Below are 27,055 nucleotides of genomic sequence, written 5' to 3' on the forward strand. Positions count from 1 at the left end.
GACGGTCCCAAACCAGAAGAAGGCTGGGGAACAGAACCAAGATGGAGGCCACCACCAGAAATCTCTTGGGTCTGAGGACAGGAAAATCCCTGCACCAAGATGGGGAATTACACGATTCCAGGGGGCACTCTTCATATGGAATACACTGTGCGTGGTGCCCTTGGAATTGTGCAACATGGGCTCCTCCCCACGGTGACTGGCTCTGTCCTCCCCATTGCACTGGCTGAGGGCCAGAGGGGATATCCGTATTGGAGACTGTCAAGGGAACTGGAACTCTCAAGCTGCCTAACTCATCTGATGATTTGGTATCTGGTATTTTGACTTCAGGTCATTTTATGGCTTCCTGTAACTTCTTACTAAAGATGTCTGTGAGGGGGCACAATGGGATTCTCTAGACACACTGATCAGTGTGAAGGTAAGTATCATGCCCACAGAAACTCAGGCTCCTTGTGGCAAAGATTTCTCTGCAAAAAGGTCAATTTTACCCGAACTATGTGGCCCCATTGTTTTAGCTATGGTTTTGTTTTGTTTTGTTTTGTTTTCTGGGAAAAGCATCACCAGTTGAGAAAAGTGAACAGAAATTATTCTCATTTGGGGCCTGGTAACTATTTCCCACCTGTTCATTAAGTCTATGGTTCTTAGTACCAACTGCACTCCAGAATTGTCCAGAGAACTTAAAAAATATATCAATGCCTGGTTTCCACTTCAGCCCCAATTAAATCAGAATCCTGAGGGTGGGGCCCAGGTAACTATATTTTTAGAAAGAGTCCCCAAGTGACTTTGTTGTGTCCCTCAGATGGTTTTCTTATCCTTCCTCTGATCTCACCCTTAGTGACATACTGAGCTTTAAGAAGGTTTGCCCACCCGGGGAAACCCAGTTGTGAAACTGGAGAAGAAACCAATGAGATCACAACGGTGATGAGACAAACATGTTATTTAAAACAAATAATTATCAAGCCCCCCGTTCCAGGGCACGTGCTGGGAACACATAATAAATGACACAAGGTGCCTGCCCTCAATAAGTTTCTGCTCTAGTTGGAAAGACAGCTATGTGAATGACTATACTGCAGAGCGAAATGAAATCGAGGTACTGTGGGAACACAGGTCGGGGGGATAATGGGAGCTTTCTGGGGAGAGAAGGGATCTGATCTGGGTTTTCAGGGAGAAGTAACATTTTGATCAATGGGAAGTAGGCAGAGAACATTCCAAAGAAAAGAGCGGCTTGAGCAAAGGCACAGAAGCAAGAAAGTGGATGGGACATTAGGGAATTATAGGAACCTGGTAGAGCTTCAGAAAATGGTGGGCTATGAACCTGGAAATTTACATGAAAACTTGGAGGGCTTCAGAAGCGCAGGCAAGGAATCCGTAAGTGTTGTGTGTGTCTATAGGATGTGTGTCTTAGTTGGAGGGGGCACAACAAAGGTCTAAAGCTAAATAGTGCCCTGACCAGATCTGAAACCAGTAGGGACATGATCAACATGAACTTTGATAAATACATCTGAGGCGGTTACTCATCCTACCCTCTGGCAACCTTCTCTTTGCTAATCTGCCCCCGCACCCTAGGGGCCTGAACATACCTCTGTTTCCTTCTTTGTGCCTTTTACATATGTTCTGTATGTTCAGAATGCTCTTTCCTCCCTTCTTTGATAATTCCTCTGTATTGAGCAAACTCTAAAGTCACCTCTGTGCTTCTTTCTATAGCACTTGTGTAGGGATAGCTAATAAGAGCACGTGTTAATTGTATTGTATCTACTGACATGTCTGTCTCTCCCTCCAGACTTTGGGCCCTGAAGAGAAAAGAAATGGGATCATTTTAAACTTTCAATCACCGGGACTCAGCATAGTGGCTGGCATATTGGCTGTGCAGACTGACTGACTGAATGAATGGGAAAGCACTTACCAGATGTTAGAAAGATTCAACCTTACCCATTATGTCCTGTAATATTTAAGTACAGGGATTCAGGGCATTTTTTTCCCCCATATCTAAAACTATTTGCTCAGGCTTGAAACATTTCTCTTCCAAAGCATTAATTTATATAAGCAAAGTGACAGTTGCTGAACCTATCAATTTATTTCCATGGAGCAAGCAATAGTTCTTTCTTTAGTAATAATCTGCCAAAGAAATATTAAAGTTAATGTGTCTTTGGCTAGAGGAAATATAAATACTACTTTAAAAGCTCCTGTAATCCATTGAGGCCTTTAGAAAGGAAAATATCCCCTAAGGGGTGCGACAGTAAAATTTGGGGGCTTGCTGAGCTGAGAAGAGGGAAGGTGAGGCTCCGAATTTTGTTGATTTCCAATCCCTTAAATGTATTTTACTAGTTGAAGGATTAAAAGGTTTACTGGTGGGAATGTCAGTTGTCAAAGGACGGAGGATAGATTCTTTAATCCAGTAAAAGAGAGCCCCAGCAGCTTCTCCAACAGGAATCTAGAAATATTTGGGATCTTGGAAATCATTCTGCCCTATTGTTATACTCTCTTAGTTCTTCTATGACAATCCTGCCGCCCCTGGAAGAAATGGCAACTTTCATGAACTTAATCTTTGCACTGTGGCTCTCATACTCTGTAAGGCACTTTATTTTCCCCTGCAGTTCTATCAGGCTTTGCCTCCTGTATTTTGATGCTCTGTTGTTAGGTGCGTACACATTAAGGATTGTGACATCTTCTTGGAGAATTAATCCCTTTGTCATTATGTAAAGTGCCTATTTGCATATTTATCATGTGATACTTATTGACTGACATTTCATGACAATAATAACTAAGGTACTACAAAATTCAGGGTGCCTTGTAAATTGCTAAAGTTTAAATAACATTTAATATGATTCTAGTGCTAAATAAGTTTACTGTGTTTTAATTGCAGGCCTAGTATAATGTTGCATCTTTTGACGGTAAGTTGGATGGTGAGAGGCGTAGGTATGAGGAATTAAAGTCACTGATAAAGCAAAAATCACAGAGTCAAAATTTACCCTTGAAAATTGTTTAAATTGCCCAGAAGGTCCTTTAAGCATGTTTTTATAAATACTACCTTACGCAGTAGTTCTTAGGCACAGTAAGTTTTGAGAATAAGATAACTAAAAGAACAAAAAAAGTAGGGAAGGAGTCTATAGACAGGTGTCTGGGCATTTAATCTATTCTACATGTAAAATGATGATCAAATTCCTAGCAGTGAATGGTTGATGAGTAGAGAATTCTATTGTTACTGTTTGCCTGCAGAGTTCACTCCTTTTGGTTTGATATAAGGTCTCCATAACCTTAATATATGAACAGATTCTTTTTTGGTAATGGGGTGTGTGTGTGTGTGTGTGTGTGTGTGTGTGGTGGGCTGGGGAGGATGTTAAAGCAGAAAGTGGATACTAAAGTTAGTGAACACTATGTATAAGTTTAAACTGATATCATAATAGAAACAGATGGAATTTTGTATTTATAACAGAACTCTCTTGACTAAAAATAGTAGAAGTTCACTTGAGCTAGTTTAAGCAATTAAAGAAAAGGCAGGCGTGAGAGCGGGGGTGAGAGGGTTAGATGGCTTTGGGGTGCAACCAGACATAAGTGTTGGGGTTAAGCTAAGCCTTAGGAATGAGCTGGAATCAGGAATTTGAATGTGCTGCAAACTCTTGTTTCTTTTTTGTGCATCTAGTCATTCTCCCCTCCCTCTGCTCTCTCTTATGTGGCCTTTTATTTTATATTTATAGGGGTGAAGGTCTCTAATAAGAGTACAGATTACTGCTATTTCACTACTATTTCAGAGGGAAAAATAATATTAAGGAAGTAGCTAGTCCTTGTCTACTAGATGTTTTGGTTTAAATCAAGAATTGCTAGCTCTGTATTTATTTTCCTTTTTTATTGTGGTATAACTCAAAGCACACAAATCTTAGGTGTACAGCTTAATGAATTTTTACATATATATTCACACCAGATCAATACACAGAACATTTCCAGCCCCCAAGAAAGCTACTTATACTCTCTCCCATTTAATTTTGTGCCAAAGGTAACCACTATTATCACTTTATTTTTAACCTTTCTTCATCTCTGTTCACAAGATGGTTGGAATGATAGAATGCAGAAAGAAACAGCATGTATTCAGAACTGCAGTAGATATTTCAATAATTCATGGCTAGAGAAAGAACCTAGTGAAGATAGTGGCTTTTAAATGTTTTTTGAACATGACCTACAGTAAAAACAAACAAACCAAACTTTAACAAGATGACCTAGGACATACATACACTCATCTCTCCACAATTTTAAATGGGATCTTTGAGCAGCATGACTTCCTCTGATTCACCAGTCTGTGGAGTCAAACACACAGGCACCAGCAGATATTTCCATCCAAGAAACCAGCCATTTTAAAACTAGAATCCTCATCCCAATCCCAGATTCCTGGAATAGGTATGTTACTGCCCCAGCCTGAGTCAGCTGTCTACTCCTGGACCAGTTCACCATGGTCAGAAGCATGGGTTCGTGCCTGTATGAAATGGCTGCCAGAGTCTCCTAACTGAAAGCCTGCAGATCTGGTGGGGAGAAGCAATTCCCAGAAAAGGAGTGGGCTGAGAAGAGAACCTGGGAGGTCTATATTATTGTACCAAATCTGAACGTGATTCTCAGGTTCTCCATGTACTTGCTCTATACTGGGAAAATTATTTCTTAATTCATATAGTGAATTAAACAATATACATTGTTTCCTTAGTCTGTTCCAAGAACTGTGCTAGGTGCTAAGTAAGTAATAATATACACATTTCCTCAAGAAACAGCCTTTATTCAGGTATAACTAACATACAGTAAACTCACATATTTAAAGTGTACAATTTGATAAGTTTCAACATATGTATACACCCACACAAACAGTACCACAATCGACATAAAAACATATCCGTTACTCCCAAGTTTTCTTCATGCCCCTCGGAAACTCCTCCCCTCACTCCCACCCTATTTAGCTATTATTCTTAACTCTTCAAATAGCCCCTATAAATTGCTTACAAACACAAACTCGATTCTGCTGTTTTTTGAATATGACTTTTTCTCCCATTAATATCTTTAAACTGGCGATTGTTGTTTAGGAAAGCTATTTCTCTAACCATTTAACTGAACTTGTTTCAATTCATTCCTTTGGGTTTTCCAAGTAAGCAATCATGAAACGTAAAAAGAATATTTTTCTTTTTTTTTTTTTTTTCCTATTTCCTTATTTACTTCCTTTTTGTTTTGTTTGGCCTTCCTGGTTCACTTAGGACCGCAGGAAAATGTTGACTAGTAGCAGCAGGACTGCTCCTAACAACTTCAGGGCCCAGGCAAGAGTACAAAAAGAGGTCCACACACCATATGTCTAAATATTTAAAGATTATAAATTAAGCTAACAAATTGTTAGATTAAAAAGTTCTATCCAGTGACCTTGACACACCTAATTTATAGCAAACATACATATTCTAACCTGGAAGGCTAGATTCAAGTTTAGAATCCTTGATTGTCACACGTCCCTAATGTACTAGAGGTAGCTTTTTCAGAACTTAACTCGAAAGACCTTTACTTCAAAAGATCTTGTTTAACTGACCCTTGCATAAAAAACATTTTCCCATGGTATTGTCTACTGTTGCAACTTTTCTCCTTAGAATTAAAATCTTACAAGCAACTCAATCCCAGAGTAAAACAAACACCAGCATTCATTATACCCATAAAGAAAATCCAAAATGCTTAGCAGATTTTATGTTTAATTTTATAAACTGCCTTTCAAAGCAATTCTTACAGACCCGTAATAGTCATTGGTCCACAGTTTCTACCTCTACTCCCACTCCCCTGGAAGACCCTAAGAGCTGTTTCCTTAGTTATGGCTTTAACTTTGACTTCTGAGGACAGTATCATTAGTGGATACATTCTGAGCAAGCCATCGGCATATTCACAAACACATATTAAAAAGGCTGGATCTGGAAGTCAGGCCATCCAGAGAGGAGGACCTGTGACCGGGACAGGGCTTCAAAGCCAGCCGTCTGTTCACTGGTAGCAGCTGGTGTAACTGGAAGAACTTGGGAAGGAAATTAGGAAACCCAGATGAAGTTCCAACTCTGTCACTAACTGGCTGAGCTGGAGTGAGTCACTGTAAACTCTTTGTTGAGCTTCAGTGTCATTATCTGTAAAACTGGGATATTAAGGGCTCGGCATTAAGGGCTCCACCTGTGTGGGGGAAATATCACAACTCGTCTGAACTTCCTGAGCCTGTTACAGTTAAGACTTGTGACCTGCCCACCCTCCGAGGGTTTCAGGGGTTGAGAAAAAAGCACTTTTCTGAGCTTCCGTTTCTATGTGTGTAAAGTGGTAAGAACACTCGGCCAGTCCACCAATAAAATCCTAGAAGAACAGAGGAAAATGGACAGAAATATTTTGCAAAATGTAAAGGGCTATATACAAATGTGAATTGTTTCACATTTAACACACAACAAACAGACCTAAAAAGCGTTTGTCCGTCTCCTTCCTCCTGGCTCCAGAGTTACAACCCTGCAACATAAACTACGACCATTTTTTAAGAGTCGGTCTCAAGCAGTGACCGCGTTTGTTTGCATTCTCGGGCTCGCCTGCCACACCCTGCCAGGCTGGGACGGCTCGGGAGGGGCCGTGGCCCAACCCGGCTCGCCTATCTCGACGCCCCGCCCCGTCCCGCCCGCGCCTGCGCCGTGCGCACCTACCGGCCTCCAGCGTCCGGGAGGGAGGTAAGGGGTTCCCGGGAGGCCGCCTCGGGGGCGTCGGCCCTGACGGGCATGGTGGGCCGGGTGCCAACCCCGCGCGCGGGAGGGGAGCCCCGCGGGAAGCACGGCGTCAGGTCGGAAGTGCTAGCGCCGTGGGGGCTCCTCCTGTCTGTAAGAAGTGGTGGTTTCGGTTTTGTAGGGGCTCTTCAAAGCGGGTGTAGATAGGGAGGCGGCCGGCCAGGCGAGCTTGACGGCCACCCGGGGTCTCTGGTTGGAAAAGTTTCCATCATCTGCCCTCCCCGCGACGCACTGTGGGCCCTAGGTCGGCAGGGTCGTCGGCATCTGGGTCCCGCGCACCCATACTGGGGGCGGGGGGCGGTGTATGTGGCCCAGGTGCGCGGTGGGTGACCCTGCGAGGGATGACGCGAGGCTCAGGGGTAGCGAGGGGGGACACCTGGACCGAGAGGTGGGAGCCTCCTGTCAGCCAGACCGTGAGCTGGTTCACAGAAGGCCCCACATTCTAACCCTCTCCCCCATTTTTAAAATTAGGAATCGGAGGCTCAGAGAGGAGACCGTAGGGAAGGACCGAGGGCCTTGACTTTTCTTTCCAAAGTCAGTACCCCGTCCCCCAGTCAGAAACACGGGGCGACGTGCCTGAGGAAATTCCGTGCCATCAGTGTGGGGAAATGTGGGAAGGTGTTCATCATTTGGGAGGGGAGGGGGGAGCGTTGCCAACGATTTGGGACTTTTTCTGAGAAATGGGGCTTTTCACTTATAAATAACCTCAAGTAATTTGGCTAACCTCCCAGTACTTTTTACCCATTGGAAACGTGAGTAGTATGGTACTCAGGTGGTAATAGTTGTATGCGCTAAATGGTAAAGTTTGTTAAAGCACCTGCCACTCCCCAGCCCCCACCCCCGCCACAAGTGTTACTGCAGTGAATATGATTGCAGTTCTTTGACTTATGTTTGACCGGTCTTATGTGAAACAGCAATTCATACATTTTTTAAAAAGACGTTTTATTTTGAAATAATTTTACAATCACAGAAAAGTTACAAAAGTAATACAGAGTTCTCTACTGTTTCCTTTATGTTACCGTCTTATATAACTATATACAGTTAATAAAAGTAAGAAATGAACTTTGGTAAGATTCCACATTGCGTTTAATTGGTATGGGCCCTTTGTCTCTCCAGTCTGGGCAGCTCGTCAATCTTTCCCTGTCTTTCATGACCTTTTGAAGAGGCTTGGTCATTTATTTTTCAAAGTGTCCCTCAGGTTTTGGCTGATGTTGTATGCCCTTCTCAGTAGTTCATCGTATGAGGGGTATATAATACGACACACTACTTTTGATATTACTCTTGGTTACTTTGTTAAGGTGGTGTCTGTAACTAATGTAAAGTTGCTATTTTTCCTTTGTAATTAGTATCTTGGGGAAGAATTTTAAAATAATGTAAATATCCCATTTCTCCTCAAACTTTCATTTGCTGATTTTAGCATCCATTTGATGGATCTTGCCTTCAGTAATTATTACTGTGATGTTCTAATGGTTTTCTGTTTCCCTCATTCCTTTTTCATTTATTAACTGGAGTTCTGTAAGGAAGAGCCTCCCCTTCTTCCCACTTATTTATTGTTAATCTTGTATCAGTATGGACTCATTTATTTTTCTATTGGCTACTACCCTATGCTTTTTAAATTTATTTTATGTCTCAAATTGTTCAAGCTTTGGCATTGGAAGTTTTTTTTAAGGTTGCTTCTTATGCCCTTTGATAAGCCCTCTTCTTTTTTGAGAACTTCCTTACTTTCTGACACCATAAGATGCAGCAGGCTTATTTTGTGTTTTCCCTCCCCCAGCCCTGGAATCTGCTTCTCCAAGGAACCATTCCTTTGTTTGGAAAGCAATATTTAAACACCAAGTGTTTGGGTGCTAGGTGTGCTTGTTGCTACTGGGTTATCATTGCTTCTAGTGCCTCGCATAAGATGGCTAGGAAGTGTGTGTGTGTGTGTGTGTGTGTGTGTGTGTGTATTTTTTTTAGCTATATATACAATCCTCCCTTGGTATCCACAGAGGACTGGGCCTAGGACTTGCTGCAGACACCAAAATCCTCAGATAATCAGGTCCCATAGGTGGCCTTTGTATCTGTGGTTCCACATTCACAGATTCAACTAACTGTGGATTGTGTAGTACTATAGTATTTATTGGAAAAAAAATCCACATGTAGGTGGATTCGTGTAGTTCAAACCTGTGTTTAAGGGTCAACCGTGTATCCCTATATTCATGGAGATACAAACAGGTGTACATATATACATATCCATGCATACACAAACACTTGTATTTTTGTATTTATCTGTATATATATATATATGTGTATATATATACACACACACCTAACATGTCTATATATGTATACTTTTTTAAAAAACAAAAGTTCATTCTTATACCTTCTAATCTAACAACGCAGGGTTCATTCTAGTCTTGCCCCTTATTTGTAACCTTTTTCTTCGACTTTGAGAAATCTGGATTTTGTGTTCTACAGAGTATTTCCTTATTTCTTCAACCCTAGTATGTACATAAAGTAATTTCAGGATTTCTAACCCATACTCCTGTGAGAAACAAATTTACTAACTAGAGCATAGTATAGTTGTGTGTAGTTCTTTTTGTCTTTAGCCTTGTAGTATCCAGTTAAAATACTATTTTCCAAAGTTACCTAAATTATTTTTTCCCCTACTTTCAGTGTGGTTATACTTTTCACTTGCAATACAGTTAATTTTGTCTTTTGTAGTTTGTATTTCATTTTGGGTCCCCCAACATCTTGTTTTTATTTTTTAATTTCCAAAATTCACCTTTTGTGGTGTACAGTTCTGTGAGTTTTGACAAATGCGTATAATTCTGTATCCACCATCTCTATCGTGATAACAGAGCAATTCTATCACCCCAAATATTCCATTACACTTAGAAAAAAAAGTTAAAAGTAATAAAACAACTCTACAGACATGTGGGAAATTAGACATTTTTTGTATGGTTTGTCTTTTTCATAGGCATATTTAAAGTATTTGTGGTGTTAATGTGAATGTATTTTTTATTTTGTGTCTTAATTATATTAGAAATATTTCCAATTTTCTGACTAAAAAATCAAGAAAATGCTGAAATACACTTTCAACTCATTATTCAATTACACTTTTAAACCACATTTTGTATATTGGATTAAGAACTTCCCTCAATAGTTTATAAACACTATTTGTGCTATAAACACTTTATAAACACTATATGATCAGAGCCACTGTTAGACAGCTTTGTTTCAGTAACATCATGCTTTATGCAGTTAATACGAATCTTAGTTTTATATAGGCGTTTTAGTATAATTTTATAAAAATGGAAATGGTGGAGAGAAAAAAAATACTCTCCAGGAGACCAAGAGTTCCAAAAGTCTTTTGGGAAGTTCTTGGGCCAGAATGTCTTCCTTGAGAGATGGCCTTGATGAGGCAGTAGGTTTTCCTTGGGCACAAAAAGCTGAGGGACAGAGTCATGCACTTTGACCTGAAAATACCACTTTTCAAACTCAAAAGAGAAAGCTATCATCATAGCATAGGGGAACAGTGAAAACAAACCAAGTACTCAGTAACTGGGGTTTGTCGAGTACACTGTAAACTGATGAGAGGAAGAGAAGGCAGAATTAATTTGAGTTGTATCTCAAATGATACATAAAGTTTAGAGGCAGATGGCATGAGTGCTCTTTTGTAGAGCATTTAGACAGAGGGAGCATCGTTGCAAAGCCAAGAGTAGATCATGGGTGATAATATTTTGACAGACGGAGTGGATCTACTTGCGAACATTGTATTTCCTTGTTCAAATAATAGGGAACTCGTAGAAATTTTTGTTCAGAGGAGGAGTGTGTTGTCCTTTAGTGTTTTAGATAGGTAATCTGTGGGGGAAAAAATTGGAGAAGGGAAAGTGTCTAAAGGAAGGCCAAATACGACACTTCTGAATAATTACCTGAGTATACAGCAACTCACTCAGCACTTTGAAGATATTCCTGGCTTTTGATATGTTGCTTTGATGAAAAGTTAGCTCTTTTGTTGTTTTCGTTTATCTGTCTTTTATCTCTGCTTTGCTTTTTAAGATTTTTTTTCCCTTTGTCCTTGATGTTTTGAAATTTCCCTTCCATCTGTTGAGGTAAATTTCTTTTTTAATTGATGTTACTTGGTGGTTATGTGCATTTTCAATTTGAGGTTTTTACATCTTAATTCTCAGTGTATTCTTTTTGAATAATGGCTTTTCACCACTTTATTCTTTCTTTATGGGACTTCTGTTTGTTATTGAGCTTCTCATTTTATCCTTTATGTCCCTTATCTTCTTTTATATTTTCCATCTCTTTATTTCTATTCTCTGACTGATAGTTTTCAATCAATAATTCTTAATGATTCAATAAATAGTATGATTTACTATCTAACCATTTTTGGAGGTTTTTATTTGTGGAATTTTTACTTGTTTTATTTTTAGAATGGCCTGTTACTGTTTCATAATATTATCTCATTTTTAAAAACATTCTTTATATCTTTTAGTATTTTTAAATGTACCTATTTTAATTTTCTTTTTATATTATTATATTATCTTTAATCTATTAGTTATGAATTTTTCCAGTTTTGTTGTGTCTGTTATTTTGGCAATGAACTTCCCTTTGTATCTCTAATTCCCACTAACTGTAGCTGTTAGACTATTTTTCATGTCAGAAGATTTTCCTTTTTTGCTTTCAAGCTTAAGTCAAATGTAAAAACCAAGTTTCTGGTAGATGAGATTGTCTGTATAACCAGCACTTCGATTTTCAAGTGTAAGAGGAGAGAAATAACATTGTTTAGAGTAATAGTTCTTTATGTTTCTGGAGTGATCTTTTTGATAATCTCATGAAAGCAATGGACTCTGCACTCTAAAATAACTCAAAAATAAATTCACAGCTTTTTTGGTAAAGATTCAGGGACTCCTCGGAGTCTATTTGCGTACTCCTATCTCTATGAACCCCTGGGTAAGACACTGTAACCCAATGGGATTAACAAAGTGAATTTATATATGATTTTTAATATGGAAGAGGTTGTGGCTAATGAGATGGCATGAGAGCATGATGCACAACAGTGGTTTTCAAGCTTGATGAAGCAGTGGAGCCCTTTCTATAAAATCTAATAAGCTCAAATTTATGAAATAGATCTAAGTAAATTATCTCCTGCTGAAGCAGCTGTGGGGTCTTGGAGCCTACTCACTTGCCAACCCCTACCCACTTCTACCTTGGCAAAAAGGACATAACCCTGGACTCTCTGGAACACTGCTAAAAACAAAACAGAACAACTGGTGAATTAGGAAGAGCATTTGGTTGTAATCTCAGGAATCCTGGGTTCTTATTCTCTGTGTCACTGGTTACTTGTATTGGTTACAGAAAATGGTAGTCAATTTGTAACAAAGGGAAGGGGCAATTTAAAGGACATCAATGAGAAGAGTTGCATTTTATGTTATAAAATATTTGAAGTATATAATTACATAGTTACATTATATTAGAAATGGAGTTTAATACAGCAGAAATGTTGAGTATGAATTTTTTCTTTCCAATTTTCCCATTTGACACCTTTAAAAAAACATTTTTCACTATCAAAGATACATTGGGAAATGAAAACTTGGACAGTATACTTCTGGTGTTTTGAAAGAGGTTATTTAGGTATATGTATATGTACACACACACGCACACGCACACGCACCCTTCATTAAAAAAGACCTGGAAAGACAAGACATAGATCAAAATGGAAGGAGTAGGGCATGAGAAGGGAAAAAAAGTGGAAAGAGTAGTTAACTATAAGTGAGGAGATGATTGTTGATTTTATTTTACTCTCTTTTTAATATTTTCTAAACCTTCTAAAGTGAATATATATGACTTTTGCAGAGAGAAAAATATTTTAAAATAAAAGTTTTTAAAAAAAAAAAACAAGTCACTGTAGTTCAGCATTAAGCTAAATATGTATTTAGAATGTATTATAAAATTACCTAATGTTGGCTTTTAAAAATGATGGAAATTGATTTAAAAAGTCTTCAATATTTTCCTTTTAGATTTTTATACATGAGTGAAAAAGACATTTGTTGCAAGTAGAAGTGACACAGCATTTTTTTAGAATGTCTGAAGATGAAGAAAAAGTGAAATTACGCCGTCTTGAACCAGCTATCCAGAAGTTTATTAAGATAGTAATCCCAACAGACCTGGAGAGGTTAAGAAAGCACCAGATAAATATTGAGAAGGTGAGGTTTTTTCATTTTCTTTCTTTTTTTTTTTTTCATTTTTTTCTTTTTCTACACAAGAAACATATTCTGATTTATATTTGTTGTGTATTTCGGCTACATTGAGAGTATCAGATAAGAGGCTTTGCTAAAACATCTAGCTCCTATGGACTTAGCCACATCATTCATTTTTTTCATCTAGTGTTTCTGTTCTACAGATACTCCTCTCATACTATTCCATTTTTAGGAAGATATATAAGAATAGAATATATACCTTTTTAGTTGTACATAGTGATGAGTTATCACTGTTAATAATTAAATTATTAATTTAATAATTGCAGTTAATAATTAAAGTACAAACTGTTTAATAGTTCACCATAATGTGAAGTTGGTGGACTTTGGTTAAGGGGCTTGCCTTAATCAGATTCATCCCATGGCAGGTTTTCTGAACTGTGAGTATAACTCCTGTCTTCTTCAAGTGCACACAGATTAAAGAAGTAAATCATTGTGTAATATGAGGGAATTCCACAACTTCACTGCTTCCTCTTGAAGAAAGCCTCAAATTGAGAACTATTAGCTAGAGGTCAGTTTAGGAGATTGGTAGAGGGAAGAATTTTAGTTTCTGGGACTAAGTGGAGGCTGCATAGAACCCGGACTGGCCAGGGTCTAATGGAGTGTTTGTGGCATTTATAGGAAAATCTAAGTTTACTGAGTACTGAGCATTGATTTGGCAAGTTACGTTGTCTTATTTGCTGTGGGATGGGTCAGTGGCATTTGCTCCTTCAGAAGGACCTCCTCCAGTATAAATGTTAAGCTCTGTGGCCCTCTGTTGATTTCCACCCTCCCCCCACCCTGCAGGGAGGAGGGAGTGGAAGTAGTTATTAAATCTTTCGGTATTAACAGTATCACCGTCAGCTGAGTGCTTTGAACCATTACGAAGTGTCAGCTTTTTTCTCCCATAGATATCATCTGTCTTCCTAGTATTTAAGTCTTTAATTAGTATAGAAACAAAGTGCCAAGAATATTAAAATGAAAATTTCAATGCAAATATGAAAGTATCTAGAATTCAAGATTAATGTTTTGTCACCCCTTACTTTCTTTTCTCATTATCTATAAGCCAGAAGTACTATGACTTTTAAGGATGGAGGAGTTGTCTGGTAAACCGGTTATTCTTGTCATGAGCAGAAACAAATTAAAGGGTTCCAGGCTTTGATTAATAAGGAGGGCTTGTTCTTTTAGCACTATAACAATATACAGAGTTGTTTACTTTTGATAGGTCGTATAGGGTGGGAGGTTTGATACAGTGGGTTTCAAAGTCCTGAGCTCTTACTGAAGTGCTCAGTTACAAAGATGACAAGAATTTGGCAAATTAATTGATTCTGAAGGCAGAAATAAGTAGACTGTGGTCTATTAAGACCATTTCTTTCTTTTATTGCCATGTTTTCCCTTTGGCAAATTTCCCTTTCCTTGTGTCTATTCTGTGTGAATGTGCCTGCCATCAGTACCTTCAGATCCTTGCCACATGTACCACCTGGTCATCAGTGGAAAGGCCAGAAGTGTGGGAGAAAGGTAAGGATAGAAATGTATCTCTTACTGATTTGATTATTTGTGCAGACTTCATAAGAAAATTATTCAAGAGTTATATAGGTCTTTTTCTTGCCAGAATATTTTTCCTTTAGCATTTTGTGAAATTTTTACCTATTAAGAAATTTTTAGACAATATCAGAATAATTATAATTTACAATATAGGTGATGTTATCTAAAGCTAAGCAGTTAACTCGTACTGATCTATGTTTTATTCCATATTCTTGATCATTCTGTCTCTAGGATTTCTAGGTTAATTATGAAAGTGATTTATTAACTATATAAGATTGAATAGCATATTTTAATAGTTTATGGCAATGTAAAAACATTTAAAAGCTGCAGTGGTCACAGTGGACAAAAGAGTCAAGAACTCTAGGTTTGGACTCCAGGTGTCTAACAGTGCCTCACTTTCAAAAAGGTGTATTCTTCCTGGGGGAAGGGTGTAGAAAGATAAAATATTTATTATGTTAGCCATCAGTCATCCAATATGAATTGAAAAGAAGAAAGTCAGACTGAAGGGAAATTGAAGGCAGGCCTTAGTAGAGTGATTCTGCAACATCCAAGAACAATGAGAGCAGTGTGCTGTGGACACCTGGGACTATATTCCATAGGTCCTTCAGCATTACATTTTATTACACACGATGGACTTGATTAGAATGTAATCCTGAAATTTGAAGTGCTAGTATCCAACTTTCTTGGCTAAGATAAAATAGACTTAAACATAGTTAATAGGAACAACAAGATAATTAGCTTGGAACATAATTTTCTTTGTTTCGTATTATAGGGGCTTGGGGGGAAACTTACATAACATGTACTGTATTAGTACATAGTTAAAATGTAAGTGGCAGAAAAGCCAAAAATAGTGTATTAAATGAGATAGAGGCTTCTTGTTTTTGCTTTTTTTAATCCCTCATAGTCATGGAGGTGGTCTAGGGCTCCAGTGGCAGCTCCAGCAGTCATTTAAAGACCCAGGCTCTTTTTATGCTGCTTTCCGATCCCTCAGCTTATTTCTGTCTTGTGTGTGAAATGGCAGCTGCAGCTTTAGCTAGCACAAGTACCTTCCAGCTAAGATGAAATAATTAGAATCCTCTTTTTTCTAACTATGTTCTTCTTTTTCCTCTCAATTCTCTTTCTCTCGCTTTTTTTTTTTCTTTTAAAAAGAATCCTCTGTTCGTGCTTTATGGGTACAGTATCATATCATCTTTCTATGGTGATACTATTTTTTTTAAGTTTTCTTTTGCTTCCTTGGCTGTTTTTCCTGAGTTTGTTTGTTTCTTTCTTGCTTGCTTTTCTTTTCTTTTTTAAATTTATTTTTCTCTCTCTTTCCTTTCCTCCTTCCCTCACTCTCTCCTCTCTCCCTTTCTTTCTCCTCTCCTTTTTTTTTCAGTCTCAGCCCACAGTTTTATAGGTTTTCCTTGGCTAGCTGTCGATATTTAAGAGGCTAATTGGAAGGTATTTGTGTGTGTGTCTGTCAGTGTGGACGGGTAGCAGGGCAGTACTTGGGGCCTTATTACCTGGAGAGGTGAGTGGGGAAGGGTCTATTTTGATGGGGAACCACCAGATACTTTCCTGGAGTGTTGTCCTCTATGGTGACAGAGGCAGTACTGTTCCTTGGGCTTCTGGAGAGGGCATCTAATAGACTATCTGTTCCTTATATAAACTTTCAACCAGTCCTTCAGCTTTTAGCCTCACTGTACACATCCCCTGGTTACCTGATAGCTGATAACCTCTGCTTACTGAGTCTTTTTGGAATAGTGCTATGCCTTTGGCTTGCTTCTTACTGCCTCTTCCCCCCACCATCCACTCCTACTGCAGCCATAGGTGTCAGTTTTCTCTGATCAGCTAAGTCAGTTGCAACATTTCCATACTCTTTACAGCTTTCAAAATTTAAAAATTTTTTTGTCAACTGGTACCTTCTGTTTTCTTCTCATTCCTCTTGTGAATTTATACCTTTTAAAGTTCTTTACTGTCACTTTAGTTGGATTTTGGAAAAGAGCAGAGATGAATGTGTTCAATCTGCCAGTTTTAATAAGAAGGGAAATTATTACAGGATATAAATATATGTTAACTTTTCATAAGTGTTGATGTTTGCTATTTCTTATATTTGTTAGCATTGAAAATTATGTAAAAAATTAGGTTTCTAATCTGCAAGAAGTTTACAGTCCAGTTAAGGAAATAAAATAGGAAATATTCAGACAATGATAAGAGGCAACATTTAATTAGTTGTGAAAATGAGTGGCGTGGACTATTCAGCCATTATGAAGCCTGAACTATGTGGTACAAAATCAGATATAATCAGATAAAGTCAGTCTTACTGATTTGTTATTTTTGATTCGGTTTTATTTATTTGTTTTTTAACTTGTGGTTACAATAAAAAACCTTTTCATTTCTCTTTTTAGTCTGAGAATGTTTATTTCAATCTTATAATTACATTTCCCACCTCATTCTTTGTTTCTGACAGAACCCTGATTCAGCTTGCTTTCCCCTGTGTTACAGGATAGGAAATCCTCAGCACAGGTGATGAATGATAATGGGTCTAATGGTGGTGATTCCATTCTTGTCAATGTTTGGTTAGACACATCCTATAGTTCTAGCTAATGAGACTTGAAGGATAACTTGTTGGGATATGGAAACTTCTGGAAAAGACTTTCCTACTGTTATAAAGACATACATGGGAGGAAATAGTCCTATTGCTTCTACTGGTCTTATGTGGCTGTTGTATTTGGAACTGTAGCAAGGAGGGGACAAATCAGAATGAAAACTCTGTTGAAGGTAGTTAAGCAGAAGGATAAAACTTGGGCACTTGACAACCTTGTAAGCTTCTGAACTAAACTACCTTGGAATTATCATTCCAATTCTAGACTGCTGCTTATTTGATGTAATAAATATCCTTACTATTAAAGCCATTTTAACTTGGTATTTTCTGTTATTTGCAACCAAAAACATCCAAATTGCTTGAAGTTATAGCACTGCTTTAAGCTCTCTCTCTTGCTGCTGTGCAAATAGACAATACAAAAATGACATTTTGTAAAGACAGTGCAGTTTAGAAATGTTTGTCGGTGGTCTCAACTTAACTAAATTTTGAAGGAGTTATTTCATGTAATTTTCCCCCACACATATTAAATCATTTAAAGTTTTTTTTTTCCTCTTCAAAGATTTGGAATAATAGCCTTTAATAATGTAACCTAATACGGGTTTAACATTATATAGCAAACAATAGAAAGTCTGAACTATTTTATGTCTTATTTCTCTTCGAATTTAATTGCTCTAAGAGATAAAGTTACCTAGTTCAACCTTCTTCCAAGACACTAATCTCTTCTACAGTTTACTTGACAAAAGTGAGCAAATAATAGCAAAAATAGTAGCTGTTGTTTTTAATTGTTGAGTGCTACATAAGAATTTCATATATATCATATTTAAACCTCACAACATCCTTATAGGTTAGCCTTATTAATCTTCCTTTTTTAGGTGGGGAAGCAGACTTAGAATGATTCAGTTACTTTCTTGAGATCACTATGCTGGTAAATATGTTTATCTTCTAATGTTGTGCTTGAAACATAGTGCTCCTAATAAAAATGTGTTGAATGATTGAATGAATATATGTATGCACATATAGAGCCTATGATTGCATCAGCTGTTTTAGAAGCCACTTTATATTGCTTACTTTTTAAATTGGTTTTGTAACGAACTAAATAAAACCCGTAGGACTTTTTTGTATGAAATTCAGCTGTTGAGCCAGAGCATACCTGTTTCTTGTGCTTGTACAATTGCTCTTTTTAGTTTAAATGCCAGGCTTTACATTTATCATTATTACACTTGTTCTTCTTACCATGTGGAATTGTGTGATCTTTCATCTTTGTAATTATTCCTTCCAGTTTATGTTATCTGCAGATTTGATAATTATGCATTCTTTGTGTTCAAGGCATTGATGAAAAATGTTGGACAGGAAAGGGATAGATCACTCTGATATATTGTCACCATTTCTCTAAATTCTCATAAACCATCTCTCTGGTAATCTGGCATAGAATTTTTCCAAAGATTTATATTAAGATTTACAGTTTGCAGTGCTTTAAAGATACTTTCTTTTGTAAGAATTGGGTCAATATTTGCTGGTCTCTAGGAGCCTTTCCAATTCTTCACGGTTCCTCATAGATAAGTAGAAGTGTTTCCGTGATACATTAGCGAGGTTGTTTGGTTCTCTTGGATGTAATTTCTCTGGGCCTGTTGACTTGGACTCATTTGAAGTATCTAGGTTTGTTCTTACTCTTTTTTGGTTTTCATTTTCCTCTTAATCATGTTTATTGTGGACTGTTCTATTTTAAGACCATTTTCCTCAATGAAGAAAGAAGATGGAAAAAACAGAGTTGAATACTTTAGCTTTCCTCTATCTGTTAGCAATATCCACACCATTTGTTCACCTTTCAAACTTTGTTTTTTGTTTACATCCCAACTTAGTTATGTCCTATGGAACATGTCCTGATTGATTTCATCACAGGTCAGATATAAATACACCATTCTCACATAGCACTGTGCAGGAGACGTTAAAGTTCACCACCATTTTAACCATTCATGTGGAAGCTGCCAGTGCCCATGGTCTTTAGAGAGTTGTAAAGACAACATTAAATTCTTCCTCACAGATTATTCAAATTAAGGTATTATATGAAAAACCTCTGAATGCAAGATTGATACTTGGAAACAGTCACTTAACAAATAAGTTATCATTCCCAAATACTCAGCATTGGCACTGTCAGTTAATATTGCTTTCATTGTCTGTCTTTTTCCTCTTTGTTTCATTTTGGACTGTTTCTGTTGTTTCTTTAAAATTTTTAATCTTTTTTCGTATTGTCTTACCTTCTATTAATCCCACCCACTGTACTTTTCATTTCAGATGCCTTTTTTAATTCTAAGAATTGAATTTTTAAAAATATCTTTCATATCTCAGTATGCTCATTTTCTTCTACTTTCTTAAACACATGAAATACAATAACTTCTAATATCCTGTCTATTAATTGCATTGTCTATCATTCTAAATCTGTTTCTATTGATTGGTTTTTCTCATTACAGATCATATTTTCCTGGTTTTTTGCATGCATGATAATTATTTATTGGACACTGGATATTCTGAACTTTATCTTGTTGGATACTGAATACTTTTAAATTCCTTTGAATATTTTTGAGCTGTATTTATTCTGAGACATATTTAAGTTATTTGGGAACAGTTTGATACTTTTGAAGCTGTTTTCAGCTTTCCTGTTTAGGATCAAAACAGCCTTTATTCCAAGCCTAATTTTTCCCTTTACAGGACAATTCTTTGGAGTGCTCTACCTGATGTCCAGTATATTGAGAGGTTTTTCCACTTCAGCTTGTGGTCATATAAACTATTTCTGGTCTTGTGTGATTTGGGGAAATAGTCCACCTGCTCCATTCCAGTGGTTCTTTTTCTGATTTCAGGTCATTTCCTTGTGTGCATGTGCTAATCTGTACTTGGCTGAAGACTTGAAGGAAAACCCTATGGATCTCTGGAGCTCACTCTCAGTATAGTCCTCTCCTTTCATTGCAGCTATCTCCTCATATACAGCTCTTTCCTCTCTGATACTCTGCTCCAGAAATTCTTGCAGCCTTGACCTCTCTCAATTCTCAACTCTTTCTCCTTATCATTCGTTTTTCTTAAAATTATCTTGACAGATTTGTATTGAGTAATAAGTTTTAAAGTGGCTTATTTTCAGAACTGTATCTTTGGCTTCTATTCTCATCTTTTTATTAATATCATAACACTGCTAAAAGCATTTATACTGTATCTGATGGCATCAATTCAGTTTTTCTTAGAAGTGAAAATAGTTTGATAGTGATTTTTAATTTATTTGATTGGGTAATAGTTTTAAGTTATGCTTGGTAAATATATATATATATATATATTTTTTTTTTTTATTAAAAAATTTTTTTTTCAGGGGGAGAGGTAATTAGGTTTACTTATCAGTTTTGTTTTGATTTGGTTTTTTACTTTTAGAGGAAGTACTGGGGATTGAACCCACGACCTTGTGTATGCTAAGCATGCGCTCTACCACTTAAGCTATATCCTCCCCCTCCGGTAAATATATTTTCAATATAGTCTGGTTATTTTTGAGTTTACTGGTTACTGTTTAGTTCTTAGATGATGTAGAAAAAATTTATGAGTATCAGAAGAGTTTTGTTGCTACATTATTCACTACCAAATTTAAAGAATATGCAGAATAGGAACTATTAAAATATCCTAGAAAAATTTTTAGTGCTCTACGTTATCTTTTGTGCCTTTAATATGTATATATGGAGCATTTTCATGTTTCTGTCCTTTCAAGGTATTTCCAGGTTTGTTTGGGTTTTTTTGTTTTTTTTTTAGTGTGTGGTATACCAAAAATGTGTTTAGTATCATTATTCACATATAACATTTAAATTATTTGGATTTTTTATTTCAACCAAAAATAATATGTGACGTTTGGTGGTATTTATATCAGTATTCTGTCATAATGTTATCATATTTTGCTATGGTTTCTGTCAAATGAAAAATTTTCCATTATTATGTGTTGTTAAGTTTCTTGGATGAAACTCTGAAAAAGCTAAACATTGTCTTGGTAAAAATTGAAACATGTTAAATGTTCATTGTCATTTTTATATACCTTCTAGTCTGAAATATCGATGTCACTTTTTCTCAAAATCAGATTTTGTTTTCAGTACTTGACTCTTATCACTGACAAACTTTTCGGTCTTCGTGTATAGCAAGAATATCTGATTAATGCTGTTAGTCTTTTCACTTTTCACATTCTTTTACATTCTCATTTTTTCAGCTCTAAAGAGTTTGCATTATAGACAAAATACATTTTTTTTTGGTAAAATAAATAATATCTAATGACAATAGTTTGTTTTACCATTTGTCAGAACTTGGTATGGAATGTGTTTGAAAACTTCCTACTTGGACAGTTAATTTCCACTACTAAGTCAGTAACTTTTTTAGCTGGTATGTTTAGTTTTGGGTAGGTGAGTGGGGATTTTTGTGGTAACTGGAAATAATCACTTTAGTGATTAAAAAAAAATTCAATGCCTTTCCCTTTTCTTTTGTATAGTATCAAAGGTGCAGAATCTGGGACAAGTTGCATGAAGAGCATATCAATGCAGGACGTACAGTCCAGGTAAGGCTATTATATTACTTCTAGTAAATCCATATGAAAAAGATAGTCTTAAGGAAATTTTGCTAAAATAAATACCCTTGTAACTGAATCCTTTTATGGATATTTATAACTGTTCCCTTACGATGCATTTTTAGCAGGAATTACTGAATCAAATGTCATACGTATTTTGAAGATTTTGATTTATATTACTACAGTTTCTTCCAGAAATAATATATCAACTTCTGTTTTCACAATGCATTTTTGAAAAACCTTACCAACAGTATTATTATCCATGTCTCAAATTTTTGCTAAATTAGTAGGTTAAAATAATGCTGCTTTGTTGTTTTTATCTGGATTTTTTTCCTTTTATTGCTTTGAAGGGTGGAAGTTTTTATATGTACCTTGGATAGTAATATTTCTTTTTTATGAACTGCTTATTCATGTCTCTTGCATACTTTATATTATGTTGTCTTTTGATAAAGTTTCTTATAATTTTAAGATACTGATCTTCTGTTTTTAATATTGTTGCAATAATACAGTGTTGCACATATTTTTTGGTAGTTATTGGCTTTTTAATAAACAAATTTTAATTAGTGAATTGACCATAAGAGTATGGATTTATTTCTGGGCTCTCTGTTCTGTTGATCTGTGTGTCTGTTTTTGTGCCATTACCATGCCATTTTCATTACTGTAGCTGTGTAGTATAGTGTGAAGTCATGGAGCATGATTCCTCCAGCTTTGTTCTGTCTCAAGATTGTTTTGGCTATTTGGAGTCTTTTGTGTTTTCATACAAATTTTAAAATCATCTGCTCTAGTTTTGTGAAAAATTCCCTTGGTATTTTGATGGATATTGCATTGAATCTGTAGATTCCCTTGGGTAGTATCATCATTTTAAGAATATTAATTCTTCCAGTCCATGAACATGGTATATCTTCCCATCTGTTTATGTTGTCTTCAATTTCTTTCATTGGTGTCTTATAGTTTTCCAAGTATAGGTCTTTTACCACCTTAGGTGGGTTTATTCCTAGGTGTTTTATTCTTTTTGTGCAATGGTGATGGGAATTATTTCCTTAATTTCTCTTTTTGATAGTTCATTGTTAGTGTTTAGAAATGTAACAGATTACTGTCTATTACTTTTGTATCATGCAACTTTACCAAATTCATTGATGAGTTCTACTTGTTTTCTGGTGGTATCTTTAGGATTTTCCATGTGTAGTATCTTGGAAACAGTGACAGTTTTATTTCCTCCTTTCCAATTTGGATTCCTTTTATCTCTTTTTCTTGTTTGATTGCTGTGGCTAGGACTTTGGAAACTTATTTAATAAACGGATGCAAGAGTGGGCATCTTTGTCTTGTTATTGATCTTAGAGGAAATGCTTTCACCTTTTTACTGTTGAATATGATGTTAGCTGTTGTTTTGCTGTTTTTGAAGTTAATAATTGCCTCATTTTTTTATTGCCTGACTTTGTGTATTTTTGGGTGATTTTTTTTAAATGTTCCACATCTCTACCACATGCTATCAATATTTTTCATATGCTCAAATACATCACTTCCATTGAAGACTCCCTCCTAAAATTTGGACTCACTTTCTAGGCTTATTGCATGTCAGCTGTTCTGGGACTTCCCTCATCTGCTCCTGTGTTGGGTCCCTGTTTTTCCTGGATATCATGTGATTCTCATTTTTGGCTTACTCCATTGTTTTATTGGAGTACATCTTTCAGTAGCTCTGAACTAAGGGTACCTTAGATGTAAATTTTTAATTTATTTTTTGTTTATAAATACCTTTATTCTCCCCTCACTTGATGGCTAATTTTAGAAGGTATAGAATTCTCTTTCAGTTTTGAAGGCTTTCTAGTTAAGTGTTTTCCTTAAAAAAAAAAAAAAAAGTAGATATCATCTAGTTTCCCAATCTACATATAGGACCAACTTTTTTTTTCTCTTTGGAAACTTATGATTTATTTATTGCTGGTGTTCTGAAATTTGATAATGATGTGCTTTGTGTTGGACCATTTCAGTCTAAAAACTCATGTTCTTTAGTTCTGGGAATTTTTCTTAAGTTATTTATTTGATAATTTATTCCTCTGTTTTCTCTCTCTCTCTCTCTCTCTCTTTTTAATTCTTTTACTGCAAGGGTCAGCAAACTGGCTCAGAGGTCAGATCTGGCCTGCTACTGCCCCATTTGTTTATGTATTATCTTTGGCTGCTTTCATACTGCAACAGCAGAGTTGAGTGGTTGCAGGAAGAGACTATATGGCCTGCAAGCCTAAACTATTTACTCTCTGGCCCTTTGCAAAAAGTTTGCTGATCTCTGTTCTGTTGGATAGGAGACCCTTGGATTGCTTGCCTAATTTTCTGTTTTCTGGGAGATATACTCAGCTTTATCTTCAATTCTTTCTATTGAATTCTTTATTTCTACTATTACAATATGTATTTTCTAAGAGTTTTTTCTATTTTTATTTTTTTTTTTGTAGCATTTTGTCTTTGGACATAATTTTTCCTGCTTTTCTGAGACACTAAAAAGCTGATTTTGCTTGTCTCCTGGAAGACTTCACTAAAGGTTCTTTGGCAGTCTGGTATTTTCCTTGGAGCAACCTCTAAATATCAGTATTTGGAGGTTGTTCTGGTTTAGTTTTCTAAAGAAGAATTCTCATTTTCCCCCTAGGGTAGGTAGACACTTACTTTCCAGTTATAAAAGCAGGTTAGGTGAAGGCTGCTGGGCTTTCATTGTTCACTGCAGGCCTTGGTAAGAATACCTTTCTTAGCCCTGTGCTTGGTGTTTCTGAATCTAGAGTCTGTTTCACTAAAAAATGCATCTGTGGTCCTTTTGCGTCTCAAAAAGGTTACCATAGCTGCAGTATAGTGAATAGATTGGGATAGAATGAAATGAATGCAGGAGGTCATTTAGGAGTGATTTCAGATATGGTGAAGATGGAGGAAAAAAAGATTGATTTGAGATTTAGATGAAAATTTGACTTGCCTCTCTATATATGTACTTTACTTCTTGCTACCTAGATCATGGGCCTAAACATCAGGGACTGACTATGTCTTCACTAATTGTGTATCTCATTACCTGGTACTCAGCAAGATTCAGGGTTTATTGTATAGTACTATGCACGATAATGTCAATGAGATTATTATGACTTGGATTTCTTACCATCTTTACTGTTTTACATGTCATTAAAAATCACTTGTGATTTTCCTGAGACAGTGGTATGGTCAAAGTGTTTGTTTACTGATTTAAAAAATATATATTTACCTTATTGATCTCCATCTGGCACAAAAGATTTATGTGTGCCATTAAAATAGTGAGATCGAAACTGTTGTTAGATGTAGGTATTTGCTTAGCTTTATTCACATCTGCCCTGAATTTTTTGTATAGGCTTGTTCTTTGCTAGCTTGTGTAGAACTTACTTTCAGACAAATAACTTCATGAACAGTTACCACAGATTTTCTAGATTTAACATTATTAGATTTATATAGTAAGAACTATCTTTTTACTTTCATTATAGTGTCTTTGTTGAAAAGGAGTTCTTAATTTAAATGTATCAGTCTTTATTTGTCAATTTGATTTATCAGTCTTTTCCTCTTGTGGTTCATACTTTTGGTGTCTTATTCAAGGAACGCTCTGTATCCTAAGATCAAGAAGGTATTTGCCTATATTTTCTATTGAATGTTTTTAATATTTTACTTTTAACATTTAAATCTTTGGTGCATCTAGTATTGATGGTATTAGGTAGATATAAATAAACTTACATTGTATTCCTGTTGGAAAACCAGTTGTCTCTCGCTATTAACTGATTTCTGCGGTGTTATTTACATATCACAATTCCATGTATCCATGGGTCTGTCTCTGGTCTTTTTGTTCTATTCCACTGATCAATTTTTCTGTTTCTTCACCAAGGTCCACAATATATTAATTAAGACAGTCTTGTGATAATGCTTGATAATCTGGCAGGACAGTACTGTCACTTTACTCTTCCTTTTCACCTTACTTTTCCTTTTGGCTATACTTGGCCATTTAGTCTTCCGTATAAATTTGAAATCTGCTTTTCAATGTTCATACATAATCTTGTTGGAAATTTGGGAATTGCATCGGATTTATCCATCTATTTAGAAAAAACTGACGTATTTACATCATCCAGTTTTCTAATGAATATGAGATGTATTTGTTTATGTCTTCTTTAATATTTGTTTATCTTTATAGTTTTCTGCATACAGATTGTGGTAGATAGTACTTTTTAAAGATATCTGTAAAGTATCTCTGTCCTACATGGTCTTCTACGGTATAACCTTGCTATGACCCCTCCAGTAGATGGAGTCTAATTACTCTCTCCTTGAATCTGAGCTGAGGCAGAAGTAATGCCGCTTGACTTCTGAGGCTAGGTCAGAAAAGGCCAGATAGCTTCCACTGGTTCTCTGAGGATTCTTGCACTGGGGGAACTTAGTCCACATATCCTGAGACCCCCATGTGGGAGATAACACAGCCACAGCTGAGCTCTTAGGAATTTGTAGCCTCAAGTACCAGCCATATGAGTGAGCCATCTTGTACATGCAGTGCAGTTGAGAGACTTCAGACAATTGTGGCTTCAGCAGATGTCTCTAGCTGTATGAGAGACCCCAAGTGAGAACTGTTCAGCTGACTGCCTAAGTGTCTGGTCTCCATAATTATTAGCAAAATTAAATGGTGATTTTAGTCCTTTAAGTTTTGGAGGAATTTGTTACACAGCAACAGATGCCGGGAATACAGTGCTTACACTTAGTGTGTTTATCTATTTCAGTCTATTTCATTAATCTGTTCTTAACTACTTTAGTGTTTTAGGTGTGTCTGTGTGTGTGATTGAGGGAAGTAATAAATGTTGTCTTTATTTTAAATTATGTTTTTAGACTTTTGGTGGTGTATATAGAAATATAGTTAGTTTTCATATGTAGATCTTATAGCCAGTTATCTTTAAACTCTCTTGATATTTCTTATAATTGGTCTGAATCCCTTTGAACTTTCTATTTATAGAGCTTTTTGGGGGGTTATATTTCTCTTCTCGTAATAGCACCCATTTTTCCTTTCTTGTTTTGATCCTTCATGGGTGTTTCGGGTTTTTTTTTTCAGTTAGCTCACCAGTCATTAGAAGAAACAGTTGGTTTATAAACAAGCTTGTTCAAATTTTATAAAGACCTTATAAATGACAACAGTTCCCTATGCAAAAGAACTTTTAATACTATTTGTATATATGTTCCTTTTTCCTGAATGTAAAATTTCATCCTGTACTCTAGGATGGTTGTAAGGATTGTTGACTGTGTGTGCAAAGTGCTTACACAGCCCCTGTCTTACAGTAGGAATTCAGTTAGTAAGAGGAATTGGAATGAACTTTATTTGATACTCCCACTTTTAACTGCTAGATCAAGCTAAAAAAAT

At 36.3% G+C, this 27,055-nt stretch overlaps 1 protein-coding gene across 2 annotated transcripts in view; it reads left to right on the forward strand.

Moving 5' to 3' along the window:
- Positions 1 to 6,596: 6,596 nt before the first annotated feature.
- Positions 6,597 to 27,055, forward strand: part of STX17 (syntaxin 17) — a 62,126-nt gene continuing 41,667 nt past the window's right edge. Inside the window, exons 1-3 of one of the 2 annotated variants that reach the window (XM_074361908.1) lie at positions 6,597 to 6,692; positions 12,755 to 12,940; positions 21,601 to 21,666. In XM_074361908.1, coding sequence (XP_074218009.1) covers positions 12,818 to 12,940; positions 21,601 to 21,666 — 189 coding nt within the window. In that variant the 5' untranslated portion in view covers positions 6,597 to 6,692; positions 12,755 to 12,817. Of the gene's footprint in view, positions 6,803 to 12,754; positions 12,941 to 21,600; positions 21,667 to 27,055 lie in introns of both variants that reach the window. The other variant, XM_074361909.1, reaches the window with a different exon arrangement.

The sequence above is a fragment of the Camelus bactrianus genome, chromosome 4, assembly GCF_048773025.1.
Source record: "Camelus bactrianus isolate YW-2024 breed Bactrian camel chromosome 4, ASM4877302v1, whole genome shotgun sequence".
Taxonomy (NCBI): domain Eukaryota; kingdom Metazoa; phylum Chordata; class Mammalia; order Artiodactyla; family Camelidae; genus Camelus; species Camelus bactrianus.